Source organism: Penicillium bovifimosum (genome assembly GCF_028826915.1).
Source record: "Penicillium bovifimosum strain IBT 22155 chromosome Unknown utg000002l_segment0_segment0, whole genome shotgun sequence".
NCBI lineage: Eukaryota > Fungi > Ascomycota > Eurotiomycetes > Eurotiales > Aspergillaceae > Penicillium > Penicillium bovifimosum.
Window position 1 is genome coordinate 1,941,668 of NW_026622711.1, and position 27,826 is coordinate 1,969,493.

The 27,826-nt window shown below is 50.9% G+C and overlaps 14 protein-coding genes across 14 annotated transcripts; 8 read left to right on the plus strand and 6 right to left on the minus strand.

Annotated features, from left to right (window-relative positions):
- Positions 1–537: 537 nt before the first annotated feature.
- On the minus strand, positions 538–2,190 carry N7515_001935 (Transferase; the record flags this gene model as incomplete). Its single annotated transcript, XM_056662679.1, has 3 exons — positions 538–1,074; positions 1,131–1,859; positions 1,975–2,190. Coding segments are annotated over 3 exons (1,482 nt in total), but the record flags the coding sequence as incomplete, so codon positions are not given.
- Positions 2,191–2,756: 566 nt separating this feature from the next.
- N7515_001936 (uncharacterized protein) lies at positions 2,757–4,067 on the plus strand (the record flags this gene model as incomplete). The annotated part of the gene is made up of 5 exons (XM_056662680.1): positions 2,757–2,961; positions 3,015–3,071; positions 3,121–3,188; positions 3,235–3,587; positions 3,644–4,067. The coding sequence occupies 5 exons, from the start codon at positions 2,757–2,759 to the stop codon at positions 4,065–4,067; spliced, it is 1,107 nt and encodes a 368-aa protein (XP_056524793.1).
- Positions 4,068–4,429: 362 nt separating this feature from the next.
- Positions 4,430–5,485, plus strand: N7515_001937 (sterol desaturase family protein; the record flags this gene model as incomplete). The annotated part of the gene is made up of 1 exon (XM_056662681.1): positions 4,430–5,485. The coding sequence occupies one exon, from the start codon at positions 4,430–4,432 to the stop codon at positions 5,483–5,485; it is 1,056 nt and encodes a 351-aa protein (XP_056524794.1).
- Positions 5,486–5,840: 355 nt separating this feature from the next.
- On the minus strand, positions 5,841–6,911 carry N7515_001938 (uncharacterized protein; the record flags this gene model as incomplete). Its single annotated transcript, XM_056662682.1, has 1 exon — positions 5,841–6,911. One exon carries the CDS (start codon positions 6,909–6,911, stop codon positions 5,841–5,843), a length of 1,071 nt encoding a protein of 356 aa, XP_056524795.1.
- A 1,202-nt stretch (positions 6,912–8,113) lies between these two features.
- On the minus strand, positions 8,114–8,653 carry N7515_001939 (putative GPI anchored protein; the record flags this gene model as incomplete). The annotated part of the gene is made up of 3 exons (XM_056662683.1): positions 8,114–8,315; positions 8,371–8,453; positions 8,510–8,653. The coding sequence occupies 3 exons, from the start codon at positions 8,651–8,653 to the stop codon at positions 8,114–8,116; spliced, it is 429 nt and encodes a 142-aa protein (XP_056524796.1).
- A 1,507-nt stretch (positions 8,654–10,160) lies between these two features.
- Positions 10,161–12,028, plus strand: N7515_001940 (uncharacterized protein; the record flags this gene model as incomplete). The annotated part of the gene is made up of 7 exons (XM_056662684.1): positions 10,161–10,322; positions 10,381–10,584; positions 10,622–10,752; positions 10,889–11,086; positions 11,197–11,251; positions 11,303–11,412; positions 11,653–12,028. 7 exons carry the CDS (start codon positions 10,161–10,163, stop codon positions 12,026–12,028), a joined length of 1,236 nt encoding a protein of 411 aa, XP_056524797.1.
- Positions 12,029–12,327: 299 nt separating this feature from the next.
- Positions 12,328–12,507, plus strand: N7515_001941 (uncharacterized protein; the record flags this gene model as incomplete). Its single annotated transcript, XM_056662685.1, has 1 exon — positions 12,328–12,507. One exon carries the CDS (start codon positions 12,328–12,330, stop codon positions 12,505–12,507), a length of 180 nt encoding a protein of 59 aa, XP_056524798.1.
- A 272-nt stretch (positions 12,508–12,779) lies between these two features.
- Positions 12,780–14,605, plus strand: N7515_001942 (serine hydroxymethyltransferase; the record flags this gene model as incomplete). The annotated part of the gene is made up of 5 exons (XM_056662686.1): positions 12,780–12,932; positions 12,992–13,048; positions 13,111–13,204; positions 13,266–13,403; positions 13,461–14,605. 5 exons carry the CDS (start codon positions 12,780–12,782, stop codon positions 14,603–14,605), a joined length of 1,587 nt encoding a protein of 528 aa, XP_056524799.1.
- A 589-nt stretch (positions 14,606–15,194) lies between these two features.
- On the minus strand, positions 15,195–16,471 carry N7515_001943 (uncharacterized protein; the record flags this gene model as incomplete). Its single annotated transcript, XM_056662687.1, has 6 exons — positions 15,195–15,329; positions 15,381–15,435; positions 15,546–15,743; positions 15,880–16,010; positions 16,048–16,251; positions 16,310–16,471. 6 exons carry the CDS (start codon positions 16,469–16,471, stop codon positions 15,195–15,197), a joined length of 885 nt encoding a protein of 294 aa, XP_056524800.1.
- A 483-nt stretch (positions 16,472–16,954) lies between these two features.
- N7515_001944 (uncharacterized protein) lies at positions 16,955–17,227 on the minus strand (the record flags this gene model as incomplete). The annotated part of the gene is made up of 1 exon (XM_056662688.1): positions 16,955–17,227. One exon carries the CDS (start codon positions 17,225–17,227, stop codon positions 16,955–16,957), a length of 273 nt encoding a protein of 90 aa, XP_056524801.1.
- Positions 17,228–17,952: 725 nt separating this feature from the next.
- Positions 17,953–19,297, plus strand: N7515_001945 (MOSC domain protein; the record flags this gene model as incomplete). The annotated part of the gene is made up of 2 exons (XM_056662689.1): positions 17,953–17,967; positions 18,026–19,297. 2 exons carry the CDS (start codon positions 17,953–17,955, stop codon positions 19,295–19,297), a joined length of 1,287 nt encoding a protein of 428 aa, XP_056524802.1.
- An 878-nt stretch (positions 19,298–20,175) lies between these two features.
- N7515_001946 (putative Patatin-like serine hydrolase) lies at positions 20,176–22,158 on the plus strand (the record flags this gene model as incomplete). Its single annotated transcript, XM_056662690.1, has 4 exons — positions 20,176–20,242; positions 20,300–20,882; positions 20,935–21,716; positions 21,809–22,158. The coding sequence occupies 4 exons, from the start codon at positions 20,176–20,178 to the stop codon at positions 22,156–22,158; spliced, it is 1,782 nt and encodes a 593-aa protein (XP_056524803.1).
- A 978-nt stretch (positions 22,159–23,136) lies between these two features.
- Positions 23,137–25,516, plus strand: N7515_001947 (DUF803 domain membrane protein; the record flags this gene model as incomplete). The annotated part of the gene is made up of 2 exons (XM_056662691.1): positions 23,137–23,895; positions 23,948–25,516. The coding sequence occupies 2 exons, from the start codon at positions 23,137–23,139 to the stop codon at positions 25,514–25,516; spliced, it is 2,328 nt and encodes a 775-aa protein (XP_056524804.1).
- A 613-nt stretch (positions 25,517–26,129) lies between these two features.
- On the minus strand, positions 26,130–27,289 carry N7515_001948 (uncharacterized protein; the record flags this gene model as incomplete). Its single annotated transcript, XM_056662692.1, has 2 exons — positions 26,130–26,250; positions 26,325–27,289. Coding segments are annotated over 2 exons (1,086 nt in total), but the record flags the coding sequence as incomplete, so codon positions are not given.
- Positions 27,290–27,826: the final 537 nt, after the last annotated feature.

Genomic DNA, 27,826 nt, shown 5'->3' on the forward strand with positions numbered 1-27,826 from the left:
GGCCAAACCGCCTTATTGATGGAAGATCTGGGGAATTTGACTACATAAGCCTATGACATACTTCAAATTCGAACGCTTTACAATTCTGCTATGGTGGTCGGGCTATTAGCACAAAGTGCACCCACCACCTTGACTAGGTACCGAGTCAGAGGTAGGATACTCAATGATTACCCTTGGAATACTCCACAGCAAGAACCTACGATCCTGCTCGTTTAGATGGATATACGAAGACATGCCAGGAATAAGTAGGTATAACGTTCAATCCATGTACTGCAAGATATATATCTCCTTACTACTATGGATGAGCACGAATTATGACCATTTTGACATTCGAGGTCCGGGGCTTCAGAATGAAACACTCTGGACCATGGAAGGCCGAGACAAAATAAACAAAACAAAAGCACTGAAGATATCAAAAATGCGATATGTCTGAATATGCAACGTCTGTGCGCTATTGGTCCATCCAGCAGGGGGTCCATCACTCCGGAGAGTGGGTGCCTCATATTTCCCAGTCACTTTTCGCCTCAACTCTCACCTCGTGTCAGATGTGTCGAATTTCTTCAGCTGCTCCTCGAACTTCGCCCACTGACCCTTAACCTTGCATGCGGACGTCCAATAGTTACCCTTGTCATCCTTTCCCAGAATGAAGAATCCATCTGCAGGCTTGACAGGGCCGTGATTTTCCTGGACATACGAGGGCCTACACGGCGCACTGTCATCCTGGCCCCCTCGGCGGGCAGGAGAGAAGTCCAAGTTAAACAGACCGGCATTGGACCAATTGGAGAACCCGACTTGGGCCATGCCTCCATCTCCAAATATGACGATGGGCAGGCCAGTGCCGGACGTGCGAACCATAGCATAATAAGCTTCGTGCTGAGCCCGCGTCCCCTGCTCGTTGATGGCGCGCCGGACCTGCCGTGCGAGCCAGCTCAGCGGCTGGGAAGTCACCTCGCCCGCAGTGACGAGGACGTTGGCCCAACCGAAGGCATTTCCAACGTAAGGATGTTCAGTCGCGGCCGGCAAGAGGTCGCCCTCGAAATGCTTGCGAAGCGACATGGCAATCGATGCAGCTACCTGAGAAAGAAGTACTGTCAGCAGGTGATCGCACCTCGATCGAGGCTACAACTTACCGTTCGCCCAGGGCTCATTCCCATCTCGGCAACGGTACAACGTAAGATCCAGGCCGTCAGAACGTCGTTCTCGGTCAAGAACACTTTCGATACATCTTCGCCATTTGCAAGCGCTTCGGCGCGAAGCTCCTCCAGAGCTTTGTCCAACTGCGGTCGCCAGTAGCTCTCCGGAATACAAACCATGCGGTTCTCCTTCGAGCGGACAACCATATCGACTCCGTAACCAAGTCCCCACCGCAACAAGCCCCCCAGTCCGACCTTTCTCTCAGCGAGGATGTGTTTCTCCGACACGGGACGTGAACCCGTCGCGAGACAGTCGAATGGATCTGAATCAAGACCACATGGGGTCAACACCTCATCCGCCTTTCCCCAAAGCATCAAGCTCCAGGCCTCGACGACATACTGCATGCCCAGTGCGTCAAAAGCGACGTGCTGCCATTGTAGGACCACGATAGTTTTGTCGGTAAAAGAGTTGACGCGCAGTCCCAAGACGGGAATATCGGAGGTGAGATAGTCATTGATTCCATTGGGCTTGTAACCGGGCTCCCAAGCCAGACCTTCCAGGGCATCCGGGTCACCGGTGACGCAGGGTCGATCCTGTGGCGTGGGTATCTTGGCGGCTGCCGGGTGTGCAGCGGCAGCGATACCATGGTCGACATGCGCGAAAGAGATTGCAGGTCTGTCGGCTGTAAATTCCGCTGGGATGTGCCATTCGATCTTGCCGGACGCCTATTTGGAAGCAATTGGCGTCAGTAAACACCCGCAGATAATAATCTCTATGCATCTATGCGGCGCCAAATATTTTTTCCCCTTCTTTTTTCTTTTGAGATGGGTTCGTTCTTACGTTCTTCCTAAGTCTTCCTCCCAATCTTTGCCACCCATCTCGTTTCACCAGGCCCTCCAGAGACTGGCGCAATATCTCCGGGTCTAGCACCGCATCAAACACCAGCGACACAGCCATATTGTTTCCCTGCACTAGCAAGCTATTCTCAAAGAAATGCAGCGGCTGCACTCGGTCGCCTGGGATCGGCTCCATGGCAGGTTTGCGCCCGAACAACATGATGCGAAGTTGTAGAATGTGTACAGGAAATCAATAGTCTGGCTTCGAGAGAAACATAAATCATATGCTGCAGGGGCCTCTATTTACAAGAGAATCTCGGAATTGTCTAAGGGGCCCCGGGGGGGTGGGGGACTTTTCGTATTTACTGCTCGATCTAGATTTCGTTCCATACAGGCGACAGACTACAATAATTAGCGCCAGACGCCACTTAACGTGCGCTTGTGTGAAAAGCCGAGTGAAAAAGTACCGGGAGTGGAGGTGTCAAGATACCGGGGCAGACAATATCTTTGTGATAGGCCCAATTGAGGTGTCCAAGACCAGTCGGACTCCTTCCAAGACATTTAGATTGTGCCGAGAAAATCTCCTACAATCCTGCGCCAGCAGTATCCACCATAGTCTTCTAATGGCTCTTCTTTACTGGCTACGGATATTATTCAGACCCAATCCTGAGTTTTCTGGGATAACGTCGTCAAGGGTCTAGTTTTGTGTGGCGTACGTTGAAGGGGTCGCTATATAGACAAGACCCCTTGAAGGCCCTGGAGACTCAGTTTATTTCTTCAGACAAAATGGCAGACGCAATGATGGATCCAGCGACGACTCCAGGAATGCCGCCGCCGGCCGGCCAGGTATCGGATTTCAACGCGCCTTACAATTCCCTACAGAATGGGACGGTCATTGCATTTGGCATCACCTACTTCATTGCGACTGCTTTCCTGGGTCTTCGATATTTCCAGGCCTTCAAACTGACAAAGAAGCTTGAGGTAGATCTAGGTACAATACAATATTCCGTATTGGGACTGTGCCAGACACTTATACCTCGATAGTCATTATCACAATCTCCTATGGAATGGCTCTGCTCTACTTCGTCACTATGGTCAATTGTGAGTCTGATCGAAGTTTCCATAGAAGCATCCAACTGACTGGACACAGTGATGAACAATGGCTGGGGAAAACACCAGTGGGATGTCAGTCTGGCTACTCTGGCAGAGTTCAACAAGGTAAGACTTCACAAGACGTGGACAACAAACGGCTAACCAGAAACAGGGACTACTTATTAACACCGTGACATATTTGATTACTCCCGCCATTACCAAGATGGCGATCCTTTCTGTCCTATATCGTATCAATCCCTCGACAGGGTACCGCATCATCGTCGTGACTGTCGCAATCGCCACCTTTGCATACACTCTAGCCCTATGCATCATCACCGGAGCACCCTGCAACCCTCTCCATGCCGGAACCACCAAGTGTCTCGAGAACGTGGCACTATCCCAAGCAGTCCTAAACATCGCCTCCGATCTCGCCGTGATCATCCTCCCGATCCCCACGATCTACGGTCTCCACTTCTCCACGAAACAAAAACTCACGGTCGGCGGTCTTCTGGCCTTAGGATCTGGGTACATTCCCTGAAACCTATCAAACAACCAAACAAAATCACTAATCCCACCTCCAGCGTCATCGTCTGCTCAATCGCCCGCCTCCCATACGTACTACTCCTCGGCCAAACCAAAGACTTGACCTACACAGAAGCCATCTTAGGCGTATGGTCCATCGTCGAAGTCAACCTCGGCATTATCTGTGCCTGCGCAATGCGCTTCAAGCGTCTGATCGCAGTCTATCTGCCGCGACTCTCGCTATTCTCATCACACAACCGGACACACCCGAAGGGGAAGATGACCGGGGATGTGTCTGTGGACCAGTTCCAGCCTACAAGTAGCCGGGGAAGGCAGTCGTATCAGCTGTACAGTGTGCAGGATGGGAGCACTGAACACGTTGCCGGAGTCAAAGATATTTCCGTCCTCACAACGTTTAATGTTGATGAGGAACGCACTGATGCGTATGGGGATAATGACAGTGGTCATAAGATTTTGGCTTGAAAATAAAAGACGAACTGGTTTCCTAAACGAGCGGAACTCCCCCGCCTTGATATTCTTGAAATCGTGGGGTTGCCGAGGCATCTGAGCGCACATCTGAGATGTGATGCTCGTGAGAATATTTTCGATGATCATCGTCTCTGTCGCCTCAACATTTCTTAGTGTGCTCCATTATTCTCCCTCTGTCTTGTCTGATTTGTTCCCAACCTTGTAATATTCCCTCTATATTTCCTTTTTCGGCGCTGATCATGACTTCACATGAAACCACTTCTGTATTAGCCAATATTTCGGTGTTCAGGTATATAATGATTGCTGGACCTGCTCATAACTAGACAACCAATTTCAAACATTGGAATGATTCCAAAATGTCTACCCAGACACCCCCAACCAAGCGCAATCCAGACTCTATGGCCTCCACCTGGCGCCATGACCGGTCCAAATGGAACATGTCCCACCACCTGATCGATTTCCTCGGCCTGCACCTCGTCGACTCCAACGAGAAAGTGCCCATCTTCTCAAAAACAGACAAAGTCCCCGTAATGAGAGAATGGACCGTCCACCTCTGGATCCTCCTGCACGCCGCAATCCCACTAGCCCTACACCACGCCTACACAGTCTACACAGGGCACAACCTCCATCCCATCGCCGTCTTCACCCTCTACGCCATGGCCTTCAAGCTCAACGGCATACACGAATTACACATCATGCGCCGACTAGGTCAAGTCCACGGCTTCTTCGACGGCGACAAGCACGCCCGCGACGAGGTCCCCGACGTTGGCGTCGACAAGGTCATACACGAACTAATATCCGTCCCGACGCTACGAATGGTCATGTCCATCTACCTCACCTACAACCCCAGCTTGACCCCTTCCTCCCTCGAATGGAAGTGGCTACCGCTGGAAATCGGACTATACAGCCTCACCGTCGATTTCTGGTTCTACTGGTACCATCGCCTGATGCACTCGGTAGGCCCATTGTGGCAGTACCACCGTCGACACCATCTGACGAAACATCCGAACCCGTTGCTGTCGGCGTATGCGGACCATGAGCAGGAGTTTATGGATATGACGGGTATTCCGCTGCTTTCGTATGCTACGCTGAAGGTGATGGGGCTGCCGATGGGGTTCTATGGGTGGTGGATTTGTTTCCAGTATATTGCTTTTTCGGAGTTCATTGGACATAGTGGGTTGAGGTTGCATGGGGGTGCGCCGTCCACGTTTAATTGGTTGTTGGAGATGGTTGGTGCTGAGTTGGTGATTGAGGATCATGATCTGCATCATCGGTATGGTTGGAGGAAGAGTCATAATTATGGGAAGCAGACGAGGCTTTGGGATAGGATTTTCGGGACTTGTCTTGATCGGATTGAGAGTGTGGATGCGAATATTGATCCTTCAAATCGTGTTACGATGCCTCTATTTTGAGCTGGGATGGAGATGGATGTTGCTATGTGATTATGACCAGGTATGAAGGGGTTGGTATATTATTCGTTAGAATATGAAAAAGAACCTTTTCCTCCAAACTACAAGCGATCCTTGTTCGTCATATGCATGCTCTGCAGTCTATCCTTGATGATATCGACTACCAGTGAACCACAGTCTAGGTCTGCAGCCGTCAAAGAAGAGAAAAGAAGTCAAAATCATCATTCAGTCGAACGCAAAGAACCAGCCAATAAGACGTGCGCGAGAAACACCAGATTCACAGATCAGTGAAAATCCAAGAGAAGGTAGACGTTAAGGTATGCAGAGACAACCCTAACCCATAAAGAAATCCCAACCACTACTCATCCCCATACTCATTGCTCGACTCATCCGCAAAGACTTGCTCAACAGAGCTTAACCCCAGATCCTCTTCACCCCGTACTGTGAAAGTACTCTCCAAAGCCCCAGCATCATCATCCGCCTCTGCGAACGTGCAGGGACCCTCCCAATTAGACCAAGAGCACTCAAGAGTATCAAAATCCGCCTCATCCATCAACCCACTCATGCCGCGCATGACAGCCTGCAAGCGCATCGAAATATCGCCCAGCTCATTGTATACCCTGCGCATCAGTGCAGTGTCACACGGAGTCCAGAGACGATGGGTATACTGGTACATCAAGTCTATGTTATGACATTGATGCAGATCAGTGGGGTAGGACTGAGATGTGATATTCTCCTCGGAGGAGCCGTCGAAGGTATCTTTTGGGCAGGTGCTGAGGGATGCCGATACGAGGTCAAGACCCTCCGGGGTAGCATCATGCTTGTTGATCTCTAGGGCTGGTGATGGACCGGACGAAGCCTCGTCCTGAGCATCATCGGGTGACACAGACCGTTGCGTGTCTTTTGAGGTGGAGGACTCAGACTCGTCCTCGTCGCTCTCGTCACTCTTGTCGCTCTCGTCACTCTTGTCGCTCTCGTCACTCTTGTCGCTCTCGTCACTCTCGTCGCTCTTGTCACTCTCGTCGCTCTTGTCACTCTCGTCGCTCTTGTCACTCTTGTCGCTCTTGTCACTCTTGTCGCTCTTGTCACTCTTGTCGCTCTTGTCGCTCTTGTCGCTCTCGTCGCTCTCGTCACTCTTGTCGCTCTCGTCGCTCTTGTCGCTCTCGTTGCTCCCGTCGCTCCCGTTGCTCCCGTCGCTCTCGTTGCTCCCGTCGCTCTCGTTTGCCGAGTTGGCTGAGGCTTTGGGTAGGGGCTCTGGTGGAATAGCCTCAGCTAGATCTGCGAAGCGCACCTTCAGACGCTTGGGACCAGAGGGCTCGGTACTCCTCTTACGCTTCTTCGAGATGTTTGCAATGGGCTGGTTGGGAGTGATGCCATTCTTGTGTTTCTGCAGTAGACACTTGAGGTCAGAATGCCTTCGATTGATCATTGTTTTATTGGTTAGTAGTGAGATGGAGGTAAACAAGACAGGAGCCATCCAGCTTATAGGTCGTGGTAAAATCAGGCAGGGGATCTGATGTTCGGTACCTTGATGACAGTATAATTTTTGAGGCTGTCCGGTGCCCGCCTGTCGGCTTCCGTAGCCTGAGCCTTCTCCTTTGGAATATTTGACATGATCTAGGTAGTCCTTCTGGTGATAGAAAGCTGTCAAGATACACTGTGAGGTGAAGGTGACAATGGAGGATGCCAAAGGGAAGATAAAGAAGGACAGATAATGGTGGCATCAGTATATGAAGGCAGTGGTATTAGGAACGACAAATAGATGACCAATTAAGCTTATGAGGCATACATTATCAGGAGCCGCACATGTAGATACTAACCCAACTGCATTGTCTAAGTAATGTCTGCGCAATAGACACGACAAGCGAGCGAACTAATAGCTGGTAGAGGGTTAGTAAAATCCGAATATCAGGGCAAAGAGTGCATCTCATCTTCTGTGTTCGAATGAGGGCGACTTACCCCATACCTACCAACGATGAACTAGATGCCTGGTAAGAGTCGAGTGATAGTCTATGAGTTCATGCACGAGGACCAAGTCTTGGCTATGGCTCCGAGAAACTCAATCTCACAAGGACCACGGCCCTAGATCAGCAGGGTTCACTAAGCTTAGATCTACCCGGAGACGAACCGTTCAATTAGAGGACTCTCATAGGTTGCACATTCGAAACTTTAACTAACTACATGGATGTAGGACAAGAAATGACTACTAGTACTATGACTGACCCATTTCACCAATTCAGGACTTAGGGCTTAAAGGGGCAGCAGAATTCCCGAGAAAGAATCTTGGATGATTCTTTACCAAGGAGGTCGTCATTGGCTAGATCCAACAGTGTTATTGGGCTAAGCATAATGCGTAGAAAGTAAGAAACCATTCTCGATTGAGGTCAGATGTGGTATAATAAAAACATTATGTCCAGGAAATGTTGCGCAAAAACCAACAAGCCTTAAAGAAGGCGGACGTAAAAGAAGACCCAAGAGGGCTTATTATGTATTATCTAATACATAGACAAGACATATACACCCAGAGAAGAACCCAAGCCATTAACACCCGATAGCATTGCATGGATATCATCAAAACGACACTCAACACAATGCTACCTCGTCATGATACCATTGACACACTCAACTGCTTTACAGCAGGAGGGCAACGACACCGAAGACGGCGGCCAGACCGGCACCAGCACCGGTAGCGGCGTTGACGGCACCAGCGTTGAAGGCGGGCTGGGAGGGGGTAGGAGCGGCGGAAGAAGCACCGGTGGGGACAGGGTTGGGGGCCAGAGGGGTGGAAGTAGCGCCGCTGGGCACAACGGGGATGACGGGGGTGGAGGAAGAGCTGGGCGATATGTTAGATTGTCTATATCGAAATTTAGGGAGCATGGGATGCTTACCAGCTGTGGCACTCAGTGACGGTAGAGCTCAGGAGAGGGCGAGTGACGGTGTAGGGACCGTGGCTCATGGTGATGTGGCCAGGCTGCGATTCTGTTAGTATGCGTCACGGTCGGGTTTGCTGACAAAATGTAAACATACGGTGGAGATGCTGTAGGTGTGGCTACCGTGGACCACGGAGGTGGCCTCAGGGCAGTAGGTGGTGAAGGCAGTGACAGTCTCAGTGACAACACCGGCCATGGCACCAGCGGCGCAGGCAGCGACAGCAGCAACGGAGAAACGCATTGTGAATATATAAAGTTGAATGGAAGGGTTCCAAGAATGTTCGTTTCAAAGTTAAGGCGAAAGAATGATAGGGTTAAAAGAATGTAATCGGTTGAAAACCGGGGATTTGTTTTTGAACGAATGTATGGATGAAGAGAAAGAGAAGAAGGGGGGGGGAAGATGTGCTTATAACGAGGACTAATTTAGTTTAATGAGATTCAGGTACCCGTGCACTAAGGCCCTGGTCGACCGTGGAACTGCAGGAGAGAACACGGGAAAAAGGGGGTGCAAGTGAGTGGTAATAAGGAAGGGGAAAAATAGATAGTCACTAAACCCACGGACCTATGATAAGACACTCAGGAGTACTTGTTAGCACACCAAAGTTAATATGCATACCTAAGTCACTGTTTCCCCTAGCGTCATCTCTCATTAAGCGCACGCCCTTGGGAACCAGACTGTCGCAGACCCGGGGATCATTTCCCAGTTAGGCGCCTGTGGCTGCGAGGGTTGAAAATTTGTCTGGGCACTGGCCATTGCAGAGTCTAGGTTCATGGATCGGCTGCAATTATTTAACCTGAGGAACATGATCGCCATGCAAATATTGAGATCGTTCTGAATACAACTAACTATAGAAACGGACCTCGACCGATACATTCACTCCCCTTTGTTGGGGTTACTATGTCTTTCCGAGGACACAACAATGGTAAGCCCTAGCACCAGGCTGGGGACATAAGCCCAGACAGAAATGACCGCCCAACGTCAGACATACCTTCGACAAACTCTTCATAGGCTATCATAGCTCCTCCAGGTTTGTGTTTGTGCTTCCTCTGAGGGGTAAGGACGACAACATAACGGCGTTAAAATCATTGAGTGTTTGAATAATTACGGATTGCATTATGCGTGAAGCATTGCCGGTTTGTCTACACCAATATGCGACTATGAATGGCGCCTTCACAGCGAGGCCAAGCAAAGCGTTGACATGTTGACAGTCTCCTCTCTCTATCTGCCCTCTCTGCTCAGTCCTATTTCCAAGACCCTTAGCTAGCTTGAGTAGCTTCTTTCTTTCAACGACTAAGCGATGCACTTCAACGTTGACCTCCGGGCAGTTCCCTTCTCTCATTTATATCGAGCAGAGAGACAATAAATCCTGGAGTATATAAATATATCATTCACAATCACTCACAGTCATTTGGTACTGCCTATAGTGTGCGAGAGAGTTGAGAGACACGTGCAGTTGTCCCACGCTGTGACGATCATATGACGAGCAAATGACACCTAAAGAGAAGGAGCAAACAGCAAACAACAGCTAGGGAAGGAGCGAGCACGGAGGAAGAACTTTAAAAGGGAGTTCTTCTGCGCAGCTCTTCTTCTTTCCTCTTCCTTTCTCCAGTTCTGCTACTTTAGTTCTCAGCACAGGAAACAATTATCTCTTTCCCTCCTTTTCCTTCTGGTCGTGAGCCGCTGCCTACAAGTCAAAGCGATGCCAACACGTGCCCATAACTGTGTTTCCGAGTGGATTGGAACCTCAATGAGCAGAGCCGGCGTCATCTTTTCGTTCCTTTCCCTTCTGGCTCGTCACACCCAGCCCAATGGGACCATCATTTTTGACACCAAAGCCAGCATCCACGAGCAGCATAAGATCAAATCTGGCTCCGAGATGAAGGAAGAAGACTTCCTACACCTCAAAGCTGTTTGACCGAACGCAGAGTTGACCGACAAAGAGCAGGCGCATACTCACCTCAGGCTAGGCGCCTGATTCAACAAAGCTGGCCAGGATTTGGACAATTCTCCGGATTTCAACCGGTACTGGCTCTGGTATCGGTATGCTCTGGGCTATGTACGGGCAGCAGTGTCTGGTCCCGCAAATGCTTCACGGGAGGAGCCAGGTGAAGAGAGCATATGGCATGAATGAAGAGCTTGTCAATATGTCTCTTGTCAACTTCATTCAGGCAGTATGTGCCTGCCATCCTGACCTTCGACTTCAGGCAGGTCAAGGAGAAAAAGAAGGCCAAGGAAATTGACTCGAGGGTGTATAGCCTGTCGGGTGAAACTGACGGGCTGCTTGAGTCAAGGGCTACTGGTCGGATGCATGCGATTCTCGAAGCCAAAGCCAGATGGCCGTAAGTCTATGAGCCCTGTTTACTTCAACGACACCATGTACTAAGACGATTATTAGTGTCATCCTTTTCTCACAGGACGGTGAGGAGCTATGTGCCCGAGTCTACTACCAGGGTAGGATACATCAGACACATGAAGGATGAGCGAAAGGCTCCCACCAGAGCGATCATATTCCTATGGGCCAGTATCCCTGAGGGGCGCGTCGGTCATGCTCTCTGCAAAGCCGGACTATGAAGTTTGGTATGGGAAGAACGAAGCGGTGGCAATGAATGTGGTGATCGTCGAGGCTAAGACGACTGACCTCGAGTCTGGGGTAGCGCAAACTTTAGGGCATGGGTGAGTGGTTAAAAACAACCAAGGTCATGAGCCGGGGCGCTGACAGATTCAACAGGCTGCATACACCGGGATCGCAAGAGCTTTCCTAAGAGGGACTGTACGGTATATAGTCTTGCCACTAACGGGGTGGCTTTCCACTTCCTGAAGATCTCGAATGCCTCCCGAGTACGTCGTTCTAACTCCTTGATGGCTAGTATTCTATCTAACTTATACTAGTGGTCGGAGCACATCATGACTCTCCGGTCAAGCGAAATTGGGAAGCCACTTGGCATTCTCGTTCACATGTTTTGCCGCGCCGCTCTCATGTCCCCTACTCACTCTAAGGAGTGCTCGCACGAATCCCACTGCTAGGAGGGATCAGGAGACTCTGCACTGCTTAAGATGTTACACGAGAACGAGGAGATGGATGACCGGCATGGCCGAGTTTGTTGATCGCCCTTGTGAGTTATGGGAGCCTCAATACGGACTGCGGCGGGCGTTTTTGCCAAATATCCAGACGACTCCCCGATCTTTCCTTCCGATTTTACCTATCCTGATGGATGTGCACGACAATGACCATCTCACAGATCACTCGATCAAGAGGATTCGAGAGGCTGTCATCCGAGGAGGTTGCCTGCCCTCAGTGGCTTCCGCTACGGCCAGCTTGCACAGTACCAGCTGGTTTTTGATAATTTCAGCAAGGTGTATGGAAGCTTTGGGCCCACCGCTGCTGCGTCGAGTCTTGTTCTGGCTGCCTGGCGGAAGCTAGGCACGGAGATTTGTGCCAGGAACTTCCGCAATCCGGACACAGCGGTGAAGAAGCATCTTGATGATGCTGTGGAGATCCTTGCCTTGCTAAAGGCAGAGAAATCAGCGATCCGATCAATCACTGAGCTCTCCAACAGCGTTCGCGAAGTCCTGGAGAAAGGTCCAGGCAGTTCCGCCTTCAATTTGCGGTGGTAGCAGGCTTGTGGGCGAGGAGTAGGGCGCCCATGCTCGGAAAGGGGGACCTAAGTCTAGCGGTAACGCCTGAAGAATACAATGCGACATAACCATAATTGAATGAGATCAATGGAAAATCATGTCTCCATTAGTTATAAAGATGATAGGACGATTGCGAATTCTAGGTTATTACATGTAGTGCAAAGCTAGCTGTACTCGAGAATCACTCGGCGCATACATAGATAGTATGTCCTTGTTATACCCGAGTGTCGACGTGGCGACAATGGAAATGCTGGGCGCCATAAAGAGGGTCGAAGATCATGTTCCAGGAAGTGGATGGCCTCCCGACCGTAAAGTCGACCCTTGGCGAACCAAATACACAACAAGTCCAATCCGATGGTACTGGCCCCTCAAAGGATGGTTATGAGGCGTGGGACCTTTCAGCAGCGCCCGTCCAGCGCCAGCCAGACCGAAGTCTGGCCGTCACCGACGAGTGCTGACACAGATTAAAACACCGTTTCTTCATCTTGGATTTAGTTGTGTGAAGAAGAAAGGGGAAACAATTTTGCCGCGCGAAGATAAACCCTCCAGTGGGCGCACGGACCAGGCGGAGAGCCCAAACTGGAATAGTTCAGTTTTCCCGCTTTCCGCGGGCAACGGGAAGCCGTCAGTGCTCCGTCCGACGAGCATCAGCCGTTACAAAACCCGTCGCTTTCCTATCGGCCAAGTACAAATATTCTGTGCTTGAGTATTGACCTTCTACAGCTTCATCATGTATATGACTCGCTGTGGTAGATCTGCTGCTCGCTTGCTCCCCCTTGGGAGCTCCCGGGCAGCCATTGTCTCCGCTCGCACCTCTATCGTGCCCAGATTGGTCCCTCAATCGCGGGGAGTCGCATCATCCACTCGCGATACACAGCAAAAGGTTGGTGATTAAAACGGGGTCAATGGCAAATGCATCATGAAAAACTGACTTTTTTACAGCTTCTCTCAGCCTCCCTGAAGGATTCCGATCCCGCCGTTTACCAGATTCTGCAGAAGGTGCGTCATCGCCCATAAAGAGCTCATTGATTGACGGCTTCGTTGCTTATACCATGATATAGGAGAAACAACGCCAAAAGCACTTCATCAACTTGATTCCTTCTGAGAACTTCACTTCCCAAGCTGTTCTCGATGCCCTCGGCAGTGTTATGCAAAGTATGTACCTCAGGCTATCGCTTCTGCTCAACCGCGATAGGCCATTCTAACCGCAAGTCAGATAAATACTCCGAGGGATACCCCGGTGCTCGCTACTATGGTGGAAATGAACACATCGATGCTTCTGAGCGGTTGTGTCAGCAGCGTGCTTTGGAGACCTTCCGTCTGAACCCCGAGGAATGGGGAGTGAACGTACAGCGTACGTATAACTGATGTGGTGCAATGATCTCTGTGGATTCTAACTTGCTTGCTCCAGCTTTGTCTGGCTCACCTGCCAACCTTATGGCCTACTCCGCCCTCCTCAACACCCACGATCGCCTCATGGGCTTGGACCTTCCCCACGGTGGCCACCTGTCCCACGGTTATCAGACTCCTACCAAAAAGATCTCAGCCATCTCTAAATACTTCGAGACCTTGCCCTACCGCCTCGACGAGTCGACTGGTCTGATTGACTACGATGCTTTGGAGAAGTCGGCCGCCCTGTACCGTCCTAAGTTGATTGTTGCCGGTACCTCGGCCTACAGCCGTCTGATTGACTACCCGCGTATGCGCGCGATCGCCGACTCCGTGGGTGCCTACTTGCTGACCGATATGGCCCACATCTCGGGTCTCGTGGCTGCCAACGTCCTTCCATCTCCCTTCCCTTACTCTGATGTCGTGACCACCACCACCCACAAGTCTCTACGCGGCCCCCGTGGCGCTATGATCTTCTACCGCAAAGGTGTGCGTAGCACCGACAAGAAGGGCAACCCCATCATGTACGATCTGGAAAACCCCATCAATGCATCCGTTTTCCCGGGCCACCAGGGTGGTCCTCACAACCATACCATCACCGCTCTCTCTGTGGCCCTGAAGCAGGCTCAGTCACCCGACTTCGAGGCCTACCAGAAGACAGTTCTTCTCAATGCCTCTGCTCTGGCCGAGCGTCTGGGTGCTTCCACCAACAACGGTGGACTTGGATACAACATTGTGTCTGGCGGCACTGATAACCACCTTGTGCTTGTGGACCTGAAGAACCGCGGCGTGGATGGTGCTCGCGTTGAGCGCGTTCTCGAGCTCTGTGGTGTTGCTAGCAACAAGAACACCGTGCCTGGTGACAAGTCCGCCCTCAAGCCCGGCGGTCTGCGTCTGGGAACCCCCGCCATGACCTCTCGTGGCTTCCAGCCCGAGGACTTCAGCCGCGTCGCCGAAATTGTCGATCGCGCGGTTATCATCACCCAGAAACTGGATAAGGCTGCCCGTGAGTCGGCCGAGTCCCGTGGTGTCAAGAACCCGGGCACTGTCAAGGCTTTCCTGGAGTACCTGGGTGAGGGTGAGGAGATCTCCGACATTGTTCTGCTCCGCCAAGAGGTTGAGGACTGGGTTGGTACGTTCAGCTTGCCGTGGGCCGAGGAGCAGTAGATGTTTACTTTTCTTTTTTGATTCCCTTACGTGTACATTTCCTTGCATGATTTTGAAACGAATATGATTGAATAAATTTCCATTACCACCAGATATATTCCATCTCCCCGTTATCGCATTTCAAGTACATATATGGAGGTTATAATGTGATCCCATTCACTCTGGCGTATATTGATGAATGTGGCGCCACCTATACCCGGGCAGGAATACCGGGCTGTTGATTTATTGCCTATCCAAATCCCATTTGGCTCACCCTCCAGGGTTAAAGGGTCAGTCGCTTTATTCCAATTTTACATCTGTAGTGTTGGAACCATAGATCAATGGGCTTCCAGTATGAAAGCCTCAGACCAATCGGCATCAAGTGCATACCTAGGTGCCTTAGATATCCTAATGCAGTGCCTGTTCGATATATTGAAAGACAAATTTCTTGATACCTAAGGTTCAGGACGAGATCTTACAATTGATTGGAAAGAAGAGGAGTTGAAAATCAGAATCAAAGCCCAATTTGAGACACAAGCTAATTAGACAGGTCATCCATCTCCTCGTCCTCGTGTAACATCTTAAGCAGTGCAGAGTCTCCTGATCCCTCCTAGCAGTGGGATTCGTGCGAGCACTCCTTAGAGTGAGTAGGGGACATGAGAGCGGCGCGGCAAAACATGTGAACGAGAATGCCAAGTGGCTTCCCAATTTCGCTTGACCGGAGAGTCATGATGTGCTCCGACCACTAGTATAAGTTAGATAGAATACTAGCCATCAAGGAGTTAGAACGACGTACTCGGGAGGCATTCGAGATCTTCAGGAAGTGGAAAGCCACCCCGTTAGTGGCAAGACTATATACCGTACAGTCCCTCTTAGGAAAGCTCTTGCGATCCCGGTGTATGCAGCCTGTTGAATCTGTCAGCGCCCCGGCTCATGACCTTGGTTGTTTTTAACCACTCACCCATGCCCTAAAGTTTGCGCTACCCCAGACTCGAGGTCAGTCGTCTTAGCCTCGACGATCACCACATTCATTGCCACCGCTTCGTTCTTCCCATACCAAACTTCATAGTCCGGCTTTGCAGAGAGCATGACCGACGCGCCCCTCAGGGATACTGGCCCATAGGAATATGATCGCTCTGGTGGGAGCCTTTCGCTCATCCTTCATGTGTCTGATGTATCCTACCCTGGTAGTAGACTCGGGCACATAGCTCCTCACCGTCCTGTGAGAAAAGGATGACACTAATAATCGTCTTAGTACATGGTGTCGTTGAAGTAAACAGGGCTCATAGACTTACGGCCATCTGGCTTTGGCTTCGAGAATCGCATGCATCCGACCAGTAGCCCTTGACTCAAGCAGCCCGTCAGTTTCACCCGACAGGCTATACACCCTCGAGTCAATTTCCTTGGCCTTCTTTTTCTCCTTGACCTGCCTGAAGTCGAAGGTCAGGATGGCAGGCACATACTGCCTGAATGAAGTTGACAAGAGACATATTGACAAGCTCTTCATTCATGCCATATGCTCTCTTCACCTGGCTCCTCCCGTGAAGCATTTGCGGGACCAGACACTGCTGCCCGTACATAGCCCAGAGCATACCGATACCAGAGCCAGTACCGGTTGAAATCCGGAGAATTGTCCAAATCCTGGCCAGCTTTGTTGAATCAGGCGCCTAGCCTGAGGTGAGTATGCGCCTGCTCTTTGTCGGTCAACTCTGCGTTCGGTCAAACAGCTTTGAGGTGTAGGAAGTCTTCTTCCTTCATCTCGGAGCCAGATTTGATCTTATGCTGCTCGTGGATGCTGGCTTTGGTGTCAAAAATGATGGTCCCATTGGGCTGGGTGTGACGAGCCAGAAGGGAAAGGAACGAAAAGATGACGCCGGCTCTGCTCATTGAGGTTCCAATCCACTCGGAAACACAGTTATGGGCACGTGTTGGCATCGCTTTGACTTGTAGGCAGCGGCTCACGACCAGAAGGAAAAGGAGGGAAAGAGATAATTGTTTCCTGTGCTGAGAACTAAAGTAGCAGAACTGGAGAAAGGAAGAGGAAAGAAGAAGAGCTGCGCAGAAGAACTCCCTTTTAAAGTTCTTCCTCCGTGCTCGCTCCTTCCCTAGCTGTTGTTTGCTGTTTGCTCCTTCTCTTTAGGTGTCATTTGCTCGTCATATGATCGTCACAGCGTGGGACAACTGCACGTGTCTCTCAACTCTCTCGCACACTATAGGCAGTACCAAATGACTGTGAGTGATTGTGAATGATATATTTATATACTCCAGGATTTATTGTCTCTCTGCTCGATATAAATGAGAGAAGGGAACTGCCCGGAGGTCAACGTTGAAGTGCATCGCTTAGTCGTTGAAAGAAAGAAGCTACTCAAGCTAGCTAAGGGTCTTAGTGGACTGGTGGGATGTCTCTGGAGTAATATCAAGCACCTCCAACTGAGAATCCCTCACCAATTGGAATGCACCGAGGGCCTCGTGATGACTAGGGTCCTCCCGGGTTCCGACATGTGTCTCATATAGCCTGAGCTCGTTGAAACCAAGCTGCATCTGACGAAGTCTTTCTGCAATGGGGTCTTCGATGATGAACCGATCGATCGGTATTACGTCTGTTCGGAGCACCCTCATGGCTAAATACTCCCTCACAGTCATCTCTGAGGTGGAGGGGAGGGTTGAAAGCGTGCTTAGACTCTTGGTGAGGAGCTGATACCTCCTCGCAGCCAGCGCCACTCTTGGCGATCTCTGGGAAGGTTTGTTGATACAGGCATGTTCAAGGTTTATGTCACTTGTGGGATGGAGAGCGTATGCCGAGAAAGACAAATAGTGTGACAATTAACGAGTGAGAAACTGATATGAATGCAATACAGATGGGAAAATGATGGAGAAAATCTGTATGTAATCATATGGCTGAAGAGAAGGAAGAAAGAAAGAGAGAGACAGCAGGCGAACTAGCTGGGTTCTATCTAAGTGGGATACCTCAGGCATTACGGCATCCAACAGAAACAGATGTGCAGAAGTAGAAACAGGAAGGAGCGTCAAGAAGGGAAGGAGCAGGGACGCGAGGAAGGGTGTGGATTGTTTACCTCCTGTTCTTCTCTTTCTCTTTCTTTCCCAGACTTAAATACTAACCGGCCCTTACATTTTTTATCAAAATTACAGACCCTCGCACAGCTGTAATTTTGGTAAAAAATGTAAGGGCCGGTTACAGTAGTAACAGGTCCAGACTCCACCGTTTAGTTACTCCGCAAAAGTTAATTTTGCCCAGGAACGCGATGTCATCATTTTCCCCCGAGATCGGCTCAGATCGGATCCTCACTTTGCTCTAACGATCTGCTGCTCTCTTTCAACAGTGCCGAAGGGAATTTCTAGTCGTCATTATGAAAGTCGGCCAGGTATGAACCCGAATTCTAGACAAATGCCCCAGAGGACAAAACGCTGACCCAGAATCAGCTCTATGTCTACCCGGTCAAATCCCTCCGGCCAACAACAATCACCGAGGGAATCCTAACCACCCGAGGTTTTCAATATGACCGCCATTTCATGCTCCTCAAAGTCATCATGGCTGAGGATGGCTCGGGGACTACGACCTTGAAGAATATGCATGTCACGTACTTCCCAGAGATGACACTCTTCCACACCGACATTCAATATCCGAAGTCAGAAGAGGACAAGGGGAAATTGATCGTCACGTACCGTCCTGCACCATTCTCGGAGTCAGCTTCCGGGTCCGAGGAAATCAAGCGACTGGAAATTCCGCTTCAGCCTGACGTAAAGAGCCTCACCCCGTTCCAGATCACGATGCACAAGAGCCCGACGACTGGTTACAACATGGGCGCCGAGATCAACGACTGGTTCAGCGCCCACTTCGGATTCCCCGTAGTTCTTGCCTACCTCGGACCAAGTTCAAGAGAAGTCCTAGGCACACTCGCGCCGGCAAAGAAGGGCAAAAAGGCCGCGCTCGGCACAGAGCGGGAAACCTTGAGCTCAGAGAAGAAATGGGGAGCGATCTTCCCGGTTCTCATCGTAGCCACCGCGATCAGCATGGCCTCTCAAGGAAGCACTCTTTTCCGCCACGGGATAGCATCCGAAGCAGCTCGCAGTCTCGCGCCCGCGCTTCTTCTCACCACTGGCACCTTCGTGGCGCTGCTATACTACTATGCCAGTCTGCAGGCACCGCATGAAGACCGCATTACGTTTGCCGACTGCGCGCCTTACCTCGTCATCTCCGAGAAGTCCGTAGAGAATGTCTCGGCGCGGCTGCCTGACGGCGAAGAAATGGACCGCACCAAGTTCCGACCGAACATTGTTATCACGGGTGCCGAGGAGGCATTCGAAGAGGACTTTTGGAGTGCGCTTACTGTACGCGCTGAATCGGGGCGTGAGTCGGCTAAACTGTTGCTCACGGGTAATTGTGTGCGCTGTGCGAGTCTCAATGTTGATTTCGAGACTGGCAAGATGGGGACTGGTGAGGCTGGAACTGTGCTGAAGAAGTTGATGAAGGATCGCAGGGTAGATGCCGGGGCAAAGTTTAGTCCTGTCTTCGGTAGGTATTCGTTTTTGGAGCCGAAGAGTGATGGAGTTACTCTCAGAGTCGGGGATGAGGTTACGGTCTCTGAGCGAGGGAAGGACAGGACTACATTTGGTGAGTTTCTTCTTGGTTGGGATATTGAGGGATCGATGGCTAACTCGAGTGTTCTAGATTGGCCCGGCTTGACCAATTGAGAGTATATAGAACTTCCTTCTGGCTGTATAAGGACATCAATGGTACATTTTGTTGCATACAAAGGTCAGGTGTATGATCTATGGTCTACTCCGTACATGCAGATTTCCAGATGGAGTTGACGTCATTGGCATTGAGATTATGACTGTCAGGAACGTTATGCAATCTAAAACTCCGTAAACTGTAGTTATGGCCCAGGGACAATTTCTCCAACCCCAATATCAGACCTTACACAGTACGCGATAGACAGTTTGCGGCAAGCAATGGGTATACTTTTATGCGGAGTAGGTGAAACCCGAGCTGAGAAGCCAAGGAAAGCATCCTCATTGGTGGATGACTGCACAGCCATTATTACATCATTGCCCTGCATCGCCACATCTTACTGACACCGAGTCACCTGACTATGTTGATCTGCGAGAAAGAGACTGGATATGGATGACGGCTCCCGTTCCAAGGACTAACTTGGATAACTTTTGAAGGTCAGACCTCGTTCTTTCTTCACAATATTCTTTTCTAAAGTGACTTGTGCAGCTCAAATCGTACATTTTCGTTGTGGTTGCGCCCACTCAGCCTTACCGAACTATTCAGGGACTGTGGCTCAAGTTCCTCCAATCAGCCATACGCCGCTGCCTACTTGGAAGTCCACCTACACTGCGACCCTCTCACGTTGACCTGTCACGTATCCAACCAGAACTGCATTGAACTCTGTTACACGAGTGTGACGCTTCCGCTTCTGTCCAAGACCTGATCGGTCAGGCGCCAATCATCCCGCGATTCGGTGCATAAGGCATCGCTGAGCCCCGCCGCGGGTAAGCTGCCGCAGAGCGAAAAATCCAAAGCGCCAGCGTTTCCAAAAAAGAAAGCATCTACTACAGTCGCCATGGAATCTGCCAACTTGCGTCGCAAGGATACCACCAAGGGTCCCCCGCTACGGATCCTGTCGTTAGGTTAGTGTTACCCATCTCTCTTCCCGGCCTCTACTAGACTAAAGCTGACTCCAACAGATGGCGGTGGTGTTCGTGGCTACTCTATGCTTATTCTCCTCCAGGAACTTATGTACCGTACCTACGTTGAATGCGAAGGAAAACCTCCCCGTCGCGATCAGATCCCTAAGCCATGCGACCACTTCGACTTGATCGCGGGTACCGGTACGGGCGGCTTGATTGCCATCATGCTCGGTCGGCTTCGCCTGGATCTCGAGACCTGCAAAGAGGTCTATGTGCGCATGACCCGCCGGGTCTTCGAGACCGATAAGACCATCGCTGGTATTCCCTACCGCTCGACTTTATTCAAGGCATCGAAGCTCGAGGAGGCAATTCGGGAATGTGTGCGGGAACACACAGTGTTCGAGGCGGAGGGGAACGATACCGGAAATGCGACTCCCAATCCCCGCGACTCTATGGCTAGCTTGCCATATAGTCCAGTATCCCTCCCTCAACGCTCGATCAGTCGAGGCAGTTTCAGCACCGCGGCTGCTTCGCATCCGATGAGTCCGGCAAGCCAAAGAGGCTCGGCTTTTATTAATGGGTTACGATGGGGTAATCCGAATGCACTACTTTACGATAACCGCGAAAACCGCACCAAGACGTAAGTTGGACGTTGCCAGAATCTAGGTTGCTGGTACTAACCTTCCACTCAGTGCGGTCACTGCTATGTACAAGGGCACCCCCCGCAAAGGAACAGCCGTCCTCTTACGGTCATACGATTCCCGACGGGAACCTCCACCGGAATTCGATTGCACAATTTGGCAAGCAGGGCGTGCCACATCTGCGACGGGGCTTGCGTTTAAGCCGATATTGATAGGTCAACACTACTTTATTGATGAAGGCCACGGCAAATTCAACCCCGCGCCCCTTATCCTTGACGAGGCTGTTGTAAATGAGTGGCCCGGTCGGGAAGTCGGGGTGTTCGTCAGTGTGGGAACTGGAAAGCGCCCAGCTGGTACCAACAACCGACAACATGAATGGTGGGAGGATTTCTTCGGCGACGCTTTGGGCACATTCGCTGAAGCGCGGCGGCGATTGATTGCCAAAATTGAGGGTTGCGAGGATATCCACCAAGAGATGCTCCGAGATCATCTGGCCAAACGTAATGTCAGCAAGGACAACTATTTCCGCCTGAACGTCGAAGTTGGAGTTGGCGAGTTTGGTATGAATGAATGGAACCGGCTGGCTGATATCAGCACCAACACACGCCAGTATCTGGCCAAGCCCGAAGTCAAGAAGATGATTTTGGACGCGGGTGTTCGATTCGCTAAGATTGATCGGATGAACCGCCGTCTGGCGAGCCATGCCGCAGCTGGCGGTGATCGCGACGACCTGTCCTTCGATCTTGCAACTGAAGAGCTTTCTATTTCGCCTCCCCCGCTCGATCGTCATATGTTCCACCTCCTGCACACCACGCCGTCGAACTACCTGCAGAGTTGCCCGCAGAGCCTGTTAACTTCGCACCTCATCCTGCACCTTCCCACGCATCGGTGCCCATGCCAACCGCGGTGACTGTTTCACCACCAGAAGACTCGCTTCCGGCGCATCCAACACCGCAGGAGAGCATTCCTACTTCTCCGCATCGGGTATCCAACGACTACCGTCGAAGTCATGAGCATTCCCGACCGAGCTCGCAACAGCAGGCATCGCCCACGCATGAGTACCCTACAACATTCAACGGCATGCCGCCACCAGTGCCGCCCAAGACACCGATCCCCTACCCAGCTCAGGAAGAGAGTGGTGTCGCTATGCCCGCACCACTATTTTCTCAGCCTTCGTCTATCTCTTCGCACGGCACGGCGCGACCTCCGTACCCAGTTGATGAGCCACCGCCAATGGTTAACCGGCAACGGAAGCCCAGCTACCATGTGCGGTGATTGTTTATGGCCTGTTTTCGTCTGAATATTTCCTTTTCATCTTTTACATCTGCATCGCTTTGTGTCTTTCTCTGCTGAATACCCCTCTGTTGAGATGGTTGATTAGGGCTGGCTGATAGGGCGGCGTCTTTGGTGCGTACGATCCTCATGTTTTACCTCCTATTTCTCTTTCAGTCCGACCTGTTATGGGAGCCAGGGCTGATCGAGCTTAATGAATGACGAGATATGAAAAGACTTCGAAAATCGAATCTGGCATTTGATGGTCTGTACGGAGTATTGTATAGTAATAATATGAGAAACTACCGTCATAGTTCCTGATACTCCAAAGTAGATCACAAGTAGAATTGCCCTCTCAATTAACTGAAACTAAGCAATAACCAGGGTACTTTCAGGTAACTACTTTCAGGTACCTGAAGGTACAGGTACCTGGCGATCGCAGTCTAGAAAGTACCTTTTTTGCCTCCTTTCCCCACACTGGACTCCAGCCCCAGCCTCTTTTTTACTGTGTACAATCTTGATTCTCCTTCCCCTTTTCCTGCTTTCACTTGTGATCCTGACTTCTTTTCTTTTCAACTGACACTCGAATCTCTCGACCCTCATGAAATCTACTTGACCACCTAAACCTCATTCTTGTGCCTAAACCCTGTCATAGCGTCCAACGGCTGACCCCCTTGCGGAATCCCACTTTTATTTTTATTTCCTCGTGGTCATTTTCCAGAAGCATTCCCAGATCGTCAATACTTCAATACCTCAAATTACATTTATCCCACAGTCGTTGCGACTTCGACTCCGTGGTGTTGTTGACGCCCGATAATCACCCCGGCGATACGCCCAGGCTCGATTGATAACTATCGTGGCACCAGCAACTGTTTCACACCGTCGCTGAGTCTCGTCTTCGGACGGCTCTGTTCGACAGTTCCTCTCATCTTCCCACTGCTGGTCAGTGTGGTTTTACTATTTCCCTCGACTACCGCAAATATGGATCCCAATATTGCCTTATCGCACGCAAACACCCTCCTCGCCCGCGCGGAGGGAACAGGCCGCCCGCCAATATACAAAGCCGTTGGCATTTCGCTTGCTGTCGCTTCGGGTATTTTTATCGGTATCTCATTCGTGATCAAAAAAATCGGACTGTTGAAGGCGAACGTCAAATACAATGAGGAAGCCGGGGAGGGATATGGATATCTGAAGAACTTCTGGTGGTGGACTGGCATGACGCTGATGATAATTGGGGAGATCTGCAATTTTGTCGCGTATGCATTCGTCGATGCGATCTTGGTTACGCCGCTCGGAGCGCTCTCGGTGGTGATTACGACGATTCTATCGGCGATCTTCCTCAAGGAAAGGCTGAGTTTCGTGGGGAAAGTTGGCTGTTTCTGTTGTATTATTGGATCAGTGACTATTGCCATGAATGCTCCTGAGCAGTCGTCTGTTGCAGACATTCAGGGCATGCAGCATTTTGTGCTTCAGCCTGGGTTTCTGGTTTATGCTGGACTGATTATCATCGGGGCTGTTTTTACAGCTCTTTGGGCTGGTCCGCGATATGGAAAGACGAGCATGTTCGTTTATATCAGTATTTGCAGTATGGTTGGTGGATTGAGTGTCGTCGCTACTCAGGGTTTGGGATCTGCAATTCTTGCGCAGATCAATGGCGAAGAGCAGTTCAAGCATTGGTTCCTTTATGTCTTGTTCGTGTTCGTCATTGGAACACTGCTGACTGAGATTATCTATCTCAATGTATGTGGCAATTCTTCTCCCCTGTGATGGCCGTGCTAACTTTGCTGTACAGAAAGCGCTGAACATTTTCAATGCTGCTCTGGTCACGCCGACATATTATGTGATGTTCACCACCGCTACGATCATCACCTCTGCCATTCTGTTCCAGGGCTTCAAGGGCACAGCAGTGCAGATCACAACCGTGATCATCGGATTCTTGCAAATTTGTGCCGGGGTGGTCTTGCTACAGTTATCCAAGTCCGCCAAGGATGTTCCCGATGCTGCCGTGTTCAAGGGTGATTTGGATCAGATTCGCGAAGTTGCCGAGGTAGAAGAGCCCGAGTTCGAGCCCAAGGCTGACTCCATTCGCGGTGCGGCATCCATCATCCGCCGCATTTCAACTGCTCGACGCACTATGGAAGCCGATGAAGCCCGTCGCTTCTTCCATGACAGGCACGAGGATACTCTGAAACCACCGAGTGAGAATGAAATCATCGAATGGGATGGCCTGCGCCGGCGCAAGACTGTTATTGGCGAGGGTCCAAGCATATCACGACCAATCACTCCACGTACACCGTCGGTCAGACAACACCCTCCATGGGGCATGTCACGGATCCCTGTTGTCGAAGATGAGGACAATCTTCGACCTGCTACGAAACAAAGTGGCCATTCTTTCATGGACGGTATTCGGTCACGGGCTACCAGCATGCTCCATCCTTCCCAATGGAGGGCTGTGAGCACAGAAGACGAGAAGATCAGCACGCAGCCCCCGGGAATGGCGGATATGCGGCTTAAAGGCGTTAACGCTGATTCCAAATACCATGAGGAAACTATGTCTGGAGGGTTGGAGGCTCCGCTCCACCTGAACCGCCCACGCAGCGATACGCCGCGGTCCATCTCGTGGGCAGACGAAAAGCAAGAATCCCTAGCACCTGAGCCTCTCAGCACTGCCCGCCGTCAGTTCTCATTCAACAACATGATGGGTCGTATGAAGGCTAGCAGTGAATCCTCCGCCAAACCTCCACCCGGCTCACCTCGTGGTATCCTACGCCGGACGCACCTGGGAGGCGACCCTCGCAACTCCACCACCGAAGAAGAATATCTCGGCCTAGTCCACGGTGACTCCCGTCATTCGCAACAAGAACAAGAGCCGCTGAGCGAGAAATTGGACCGCTGGTCCAGCGGGGAGTCAGAACTTGGCGAGCCTCGCCCCATGTTCCAAGGTCGACCACACGGTAACTCTGTGTCTAGCATGTCAACCGCCGCGTTCCCTGCTTACGAGGACAATCACCACCACTATGCCGAGTCCCACAACCCGTATTACCTTCCCAACAGACAAGCTGTCTCATCCTCAGACCACATCTCCCAAGGAGATGAGGGCTGGAAACACCCCTCCATCAAGAGACAGCGGCCGCAAAAGTCGTACTCGGACAAACTCATCTGCCCATCCTGCTCCGCCTCCCTCCCAATCCTCCTTCTCTACCCACCGTCATCCAAACCCGCTCCCACCTCTCCCGGACATCACACCTACTCCCACACTCGATCCCATGCCCATCGCAACCAATCCCTCGGCGCTGAGAGCAGTCTCTTCAGAAACCGATGTGACTATATCTACCTCCCCCGAAGCGGGAGATCACAGTGATCCTCCGCCCGCATACCCGAACCGTCAACAAGGCGGCTGGCGTCGACACATGTCAGATAACAGCAGCTATGACGGCGAAACATATGCCGCGCGTGGTGGCAGGGACAGTTCTTACAGGTGAATGTGCTTTTTTTCACAATCTTTATGACTTGTATAGTTCATCTGGAGATTGGTTAATGATGCCTATATCCCGTTATCCCTGTTGCATTTTGCATTTGCATGGCTTTGGCGTTGATCTCGTGCTCTACTGGCTTTTTCTTATCTTTTCGCTTGATTTGTTCTCTGTGATCGAGCGGCATGTACAAACGCACGTGTGATTTCGTATATAACATCCATGGATGGCATGATAATGGTGCTATATGATTGAATAATGAAATGAGAATCTCAGATACGATGTGGAGTGGCTCTACCTCTGCCTTTATCCTTGGGCGTAACGAGCAAGTCTTTAGGCGGGAATTCATAGCTAAAGTAGACATCGTGATCGGAATATCAAATCGATTGAATGTCACTGGGTATCAAAGTTTATGCAGAACACCGTCCCAACCAGAGAGCCATATCGAACGCCATCCATGCAATACAAAACGCCATATCCATGCCCAAATCCAGAAAGAATTCACTTCTTCACCCCCTGTCCAAACATCCCAGCAACACTCCTCTGCCCCTTATCAGCAACATGCATACCAGGAAACCTCGACTCAGCAAGACGACGCCCAACCTTGAGACTCTCAAGAGCCCTAACAAAAGAAACCACCGTCAGCAACCCATCCACCTATAGGCTATAGCCCATTAAATAACGAATCCCACTTACCAATCAACACTAACAACCCTCACACCCTTCCACCCCCCACGAGCAATCTCCTGCTGAAGTTTCCCAGCAGCAAGACCACCCCCGGCACCGGAAGCAGCACCACCATCGCTGATGCCAGTATTCGGCCGTCCGATGATAACATGCGTCACCGTCTTCCGAGCCATGTAGATAGATGTCTTCGCTCCGCTCGAAACAAGTAGATGTTTCAACTTATACTCCGAGATCTGTGGGAGCGTGGAGCCGTTGATGAAGACTGTAACTCCAGCGAAGAGATTAGACGTTGATTTTAAGTCGAGACTTGCAGAATGGGATGCAGTGGACGAGTCGTCGGGTTGATATTCTGAGTCTTCTTCTTTCTTTTTCTCTTTTTTTTCTTCTTTCATTCCCTCTTTCCAACCCCTAGAATCTCCATCTCCCTCCAGAAAAATACCAACCCTCCCCTTCTTCCCCACCTTCTCCCTCCCCACCCCATCAATATCACCACCAGCCTTCCTCTTATTAACCCCCATAAAAGACCTTATATCCCTAACACCGAGCTCATTCCGCCTCGCCACATCCCCGGGAACCATAGCCCATTCCCCGGACACCACAGGGGGCGGCGACTGCGAAGCGCATTTCCCATCAAAGGCGCCAGGGACGAGTCTGCTTTCCGATTGATTCCGTCCCTGTCCCTGCCCCTGCCCCTTTCCCTGTCCTGATCCCGATCTTGAGCCCGGTTCCCGTCCCGACAGACAATCCCCGCTCCGATACTGTCTAGACAATTTATCCGAGCGGGCTTGTCGCCATGATGTCGAGCCGATGAAAGATCCGCCTTCTCCGGCGCGCTGGTGGCCTGTTGAGGATGATTGCCAGATGTCGTAGGTGAGGTGGTTTTTTGGTTCTGGGTGTTCCCGTTTTGCGCATGGGCGGTTGGTTGTGGACATGGTTTTAGTTTCTTGTTTCTTGTTTCTTGGTCTTGCGATTCTCTATTTGTTTTGTTTTCGGTCGGGTTCGGTCGGGATGGTAAAGGAAGGATCGCTTGCTTGCTCTGGCTTTGCGGGATGTGGTTGGGATTGAGTTGGCGAGGTCGCCGTGGGTTGTGAGGCGGAAGGAACCGTGGTTCGGAGTGTTTTTGTTTTGCTGTTTTGGGATAGGGTCGGAGCTGTCACGTGCACATGGTTGGAGTATGTCGTTGTCACATGTGAGATTTGTGTTATTTAGGAGTAACTAGGCACTATGAGTAGGTTCTCCTGTAGCTTGAATAAGGATTCAAAGTGTAGTTCATTAGTCTCAGATGCACATGGCAATCTACTGTGTTACAAAAGCGACTAGAAAAGAACAATCAATTCCGGACCAAGACCAACATTGTATGTCGCTAAAGGCATGCAGACCCAGATTTCATAACCGTTCATTACCATGATAATCATCTCTCTAGTAGAGTGGCAGTAGCAAAAGGCAGAAGCGACATCGCAAAGTAGAAGTGAAACCAAAGCCAAGGCCATGCCACAGCAGAAAAATAAAAG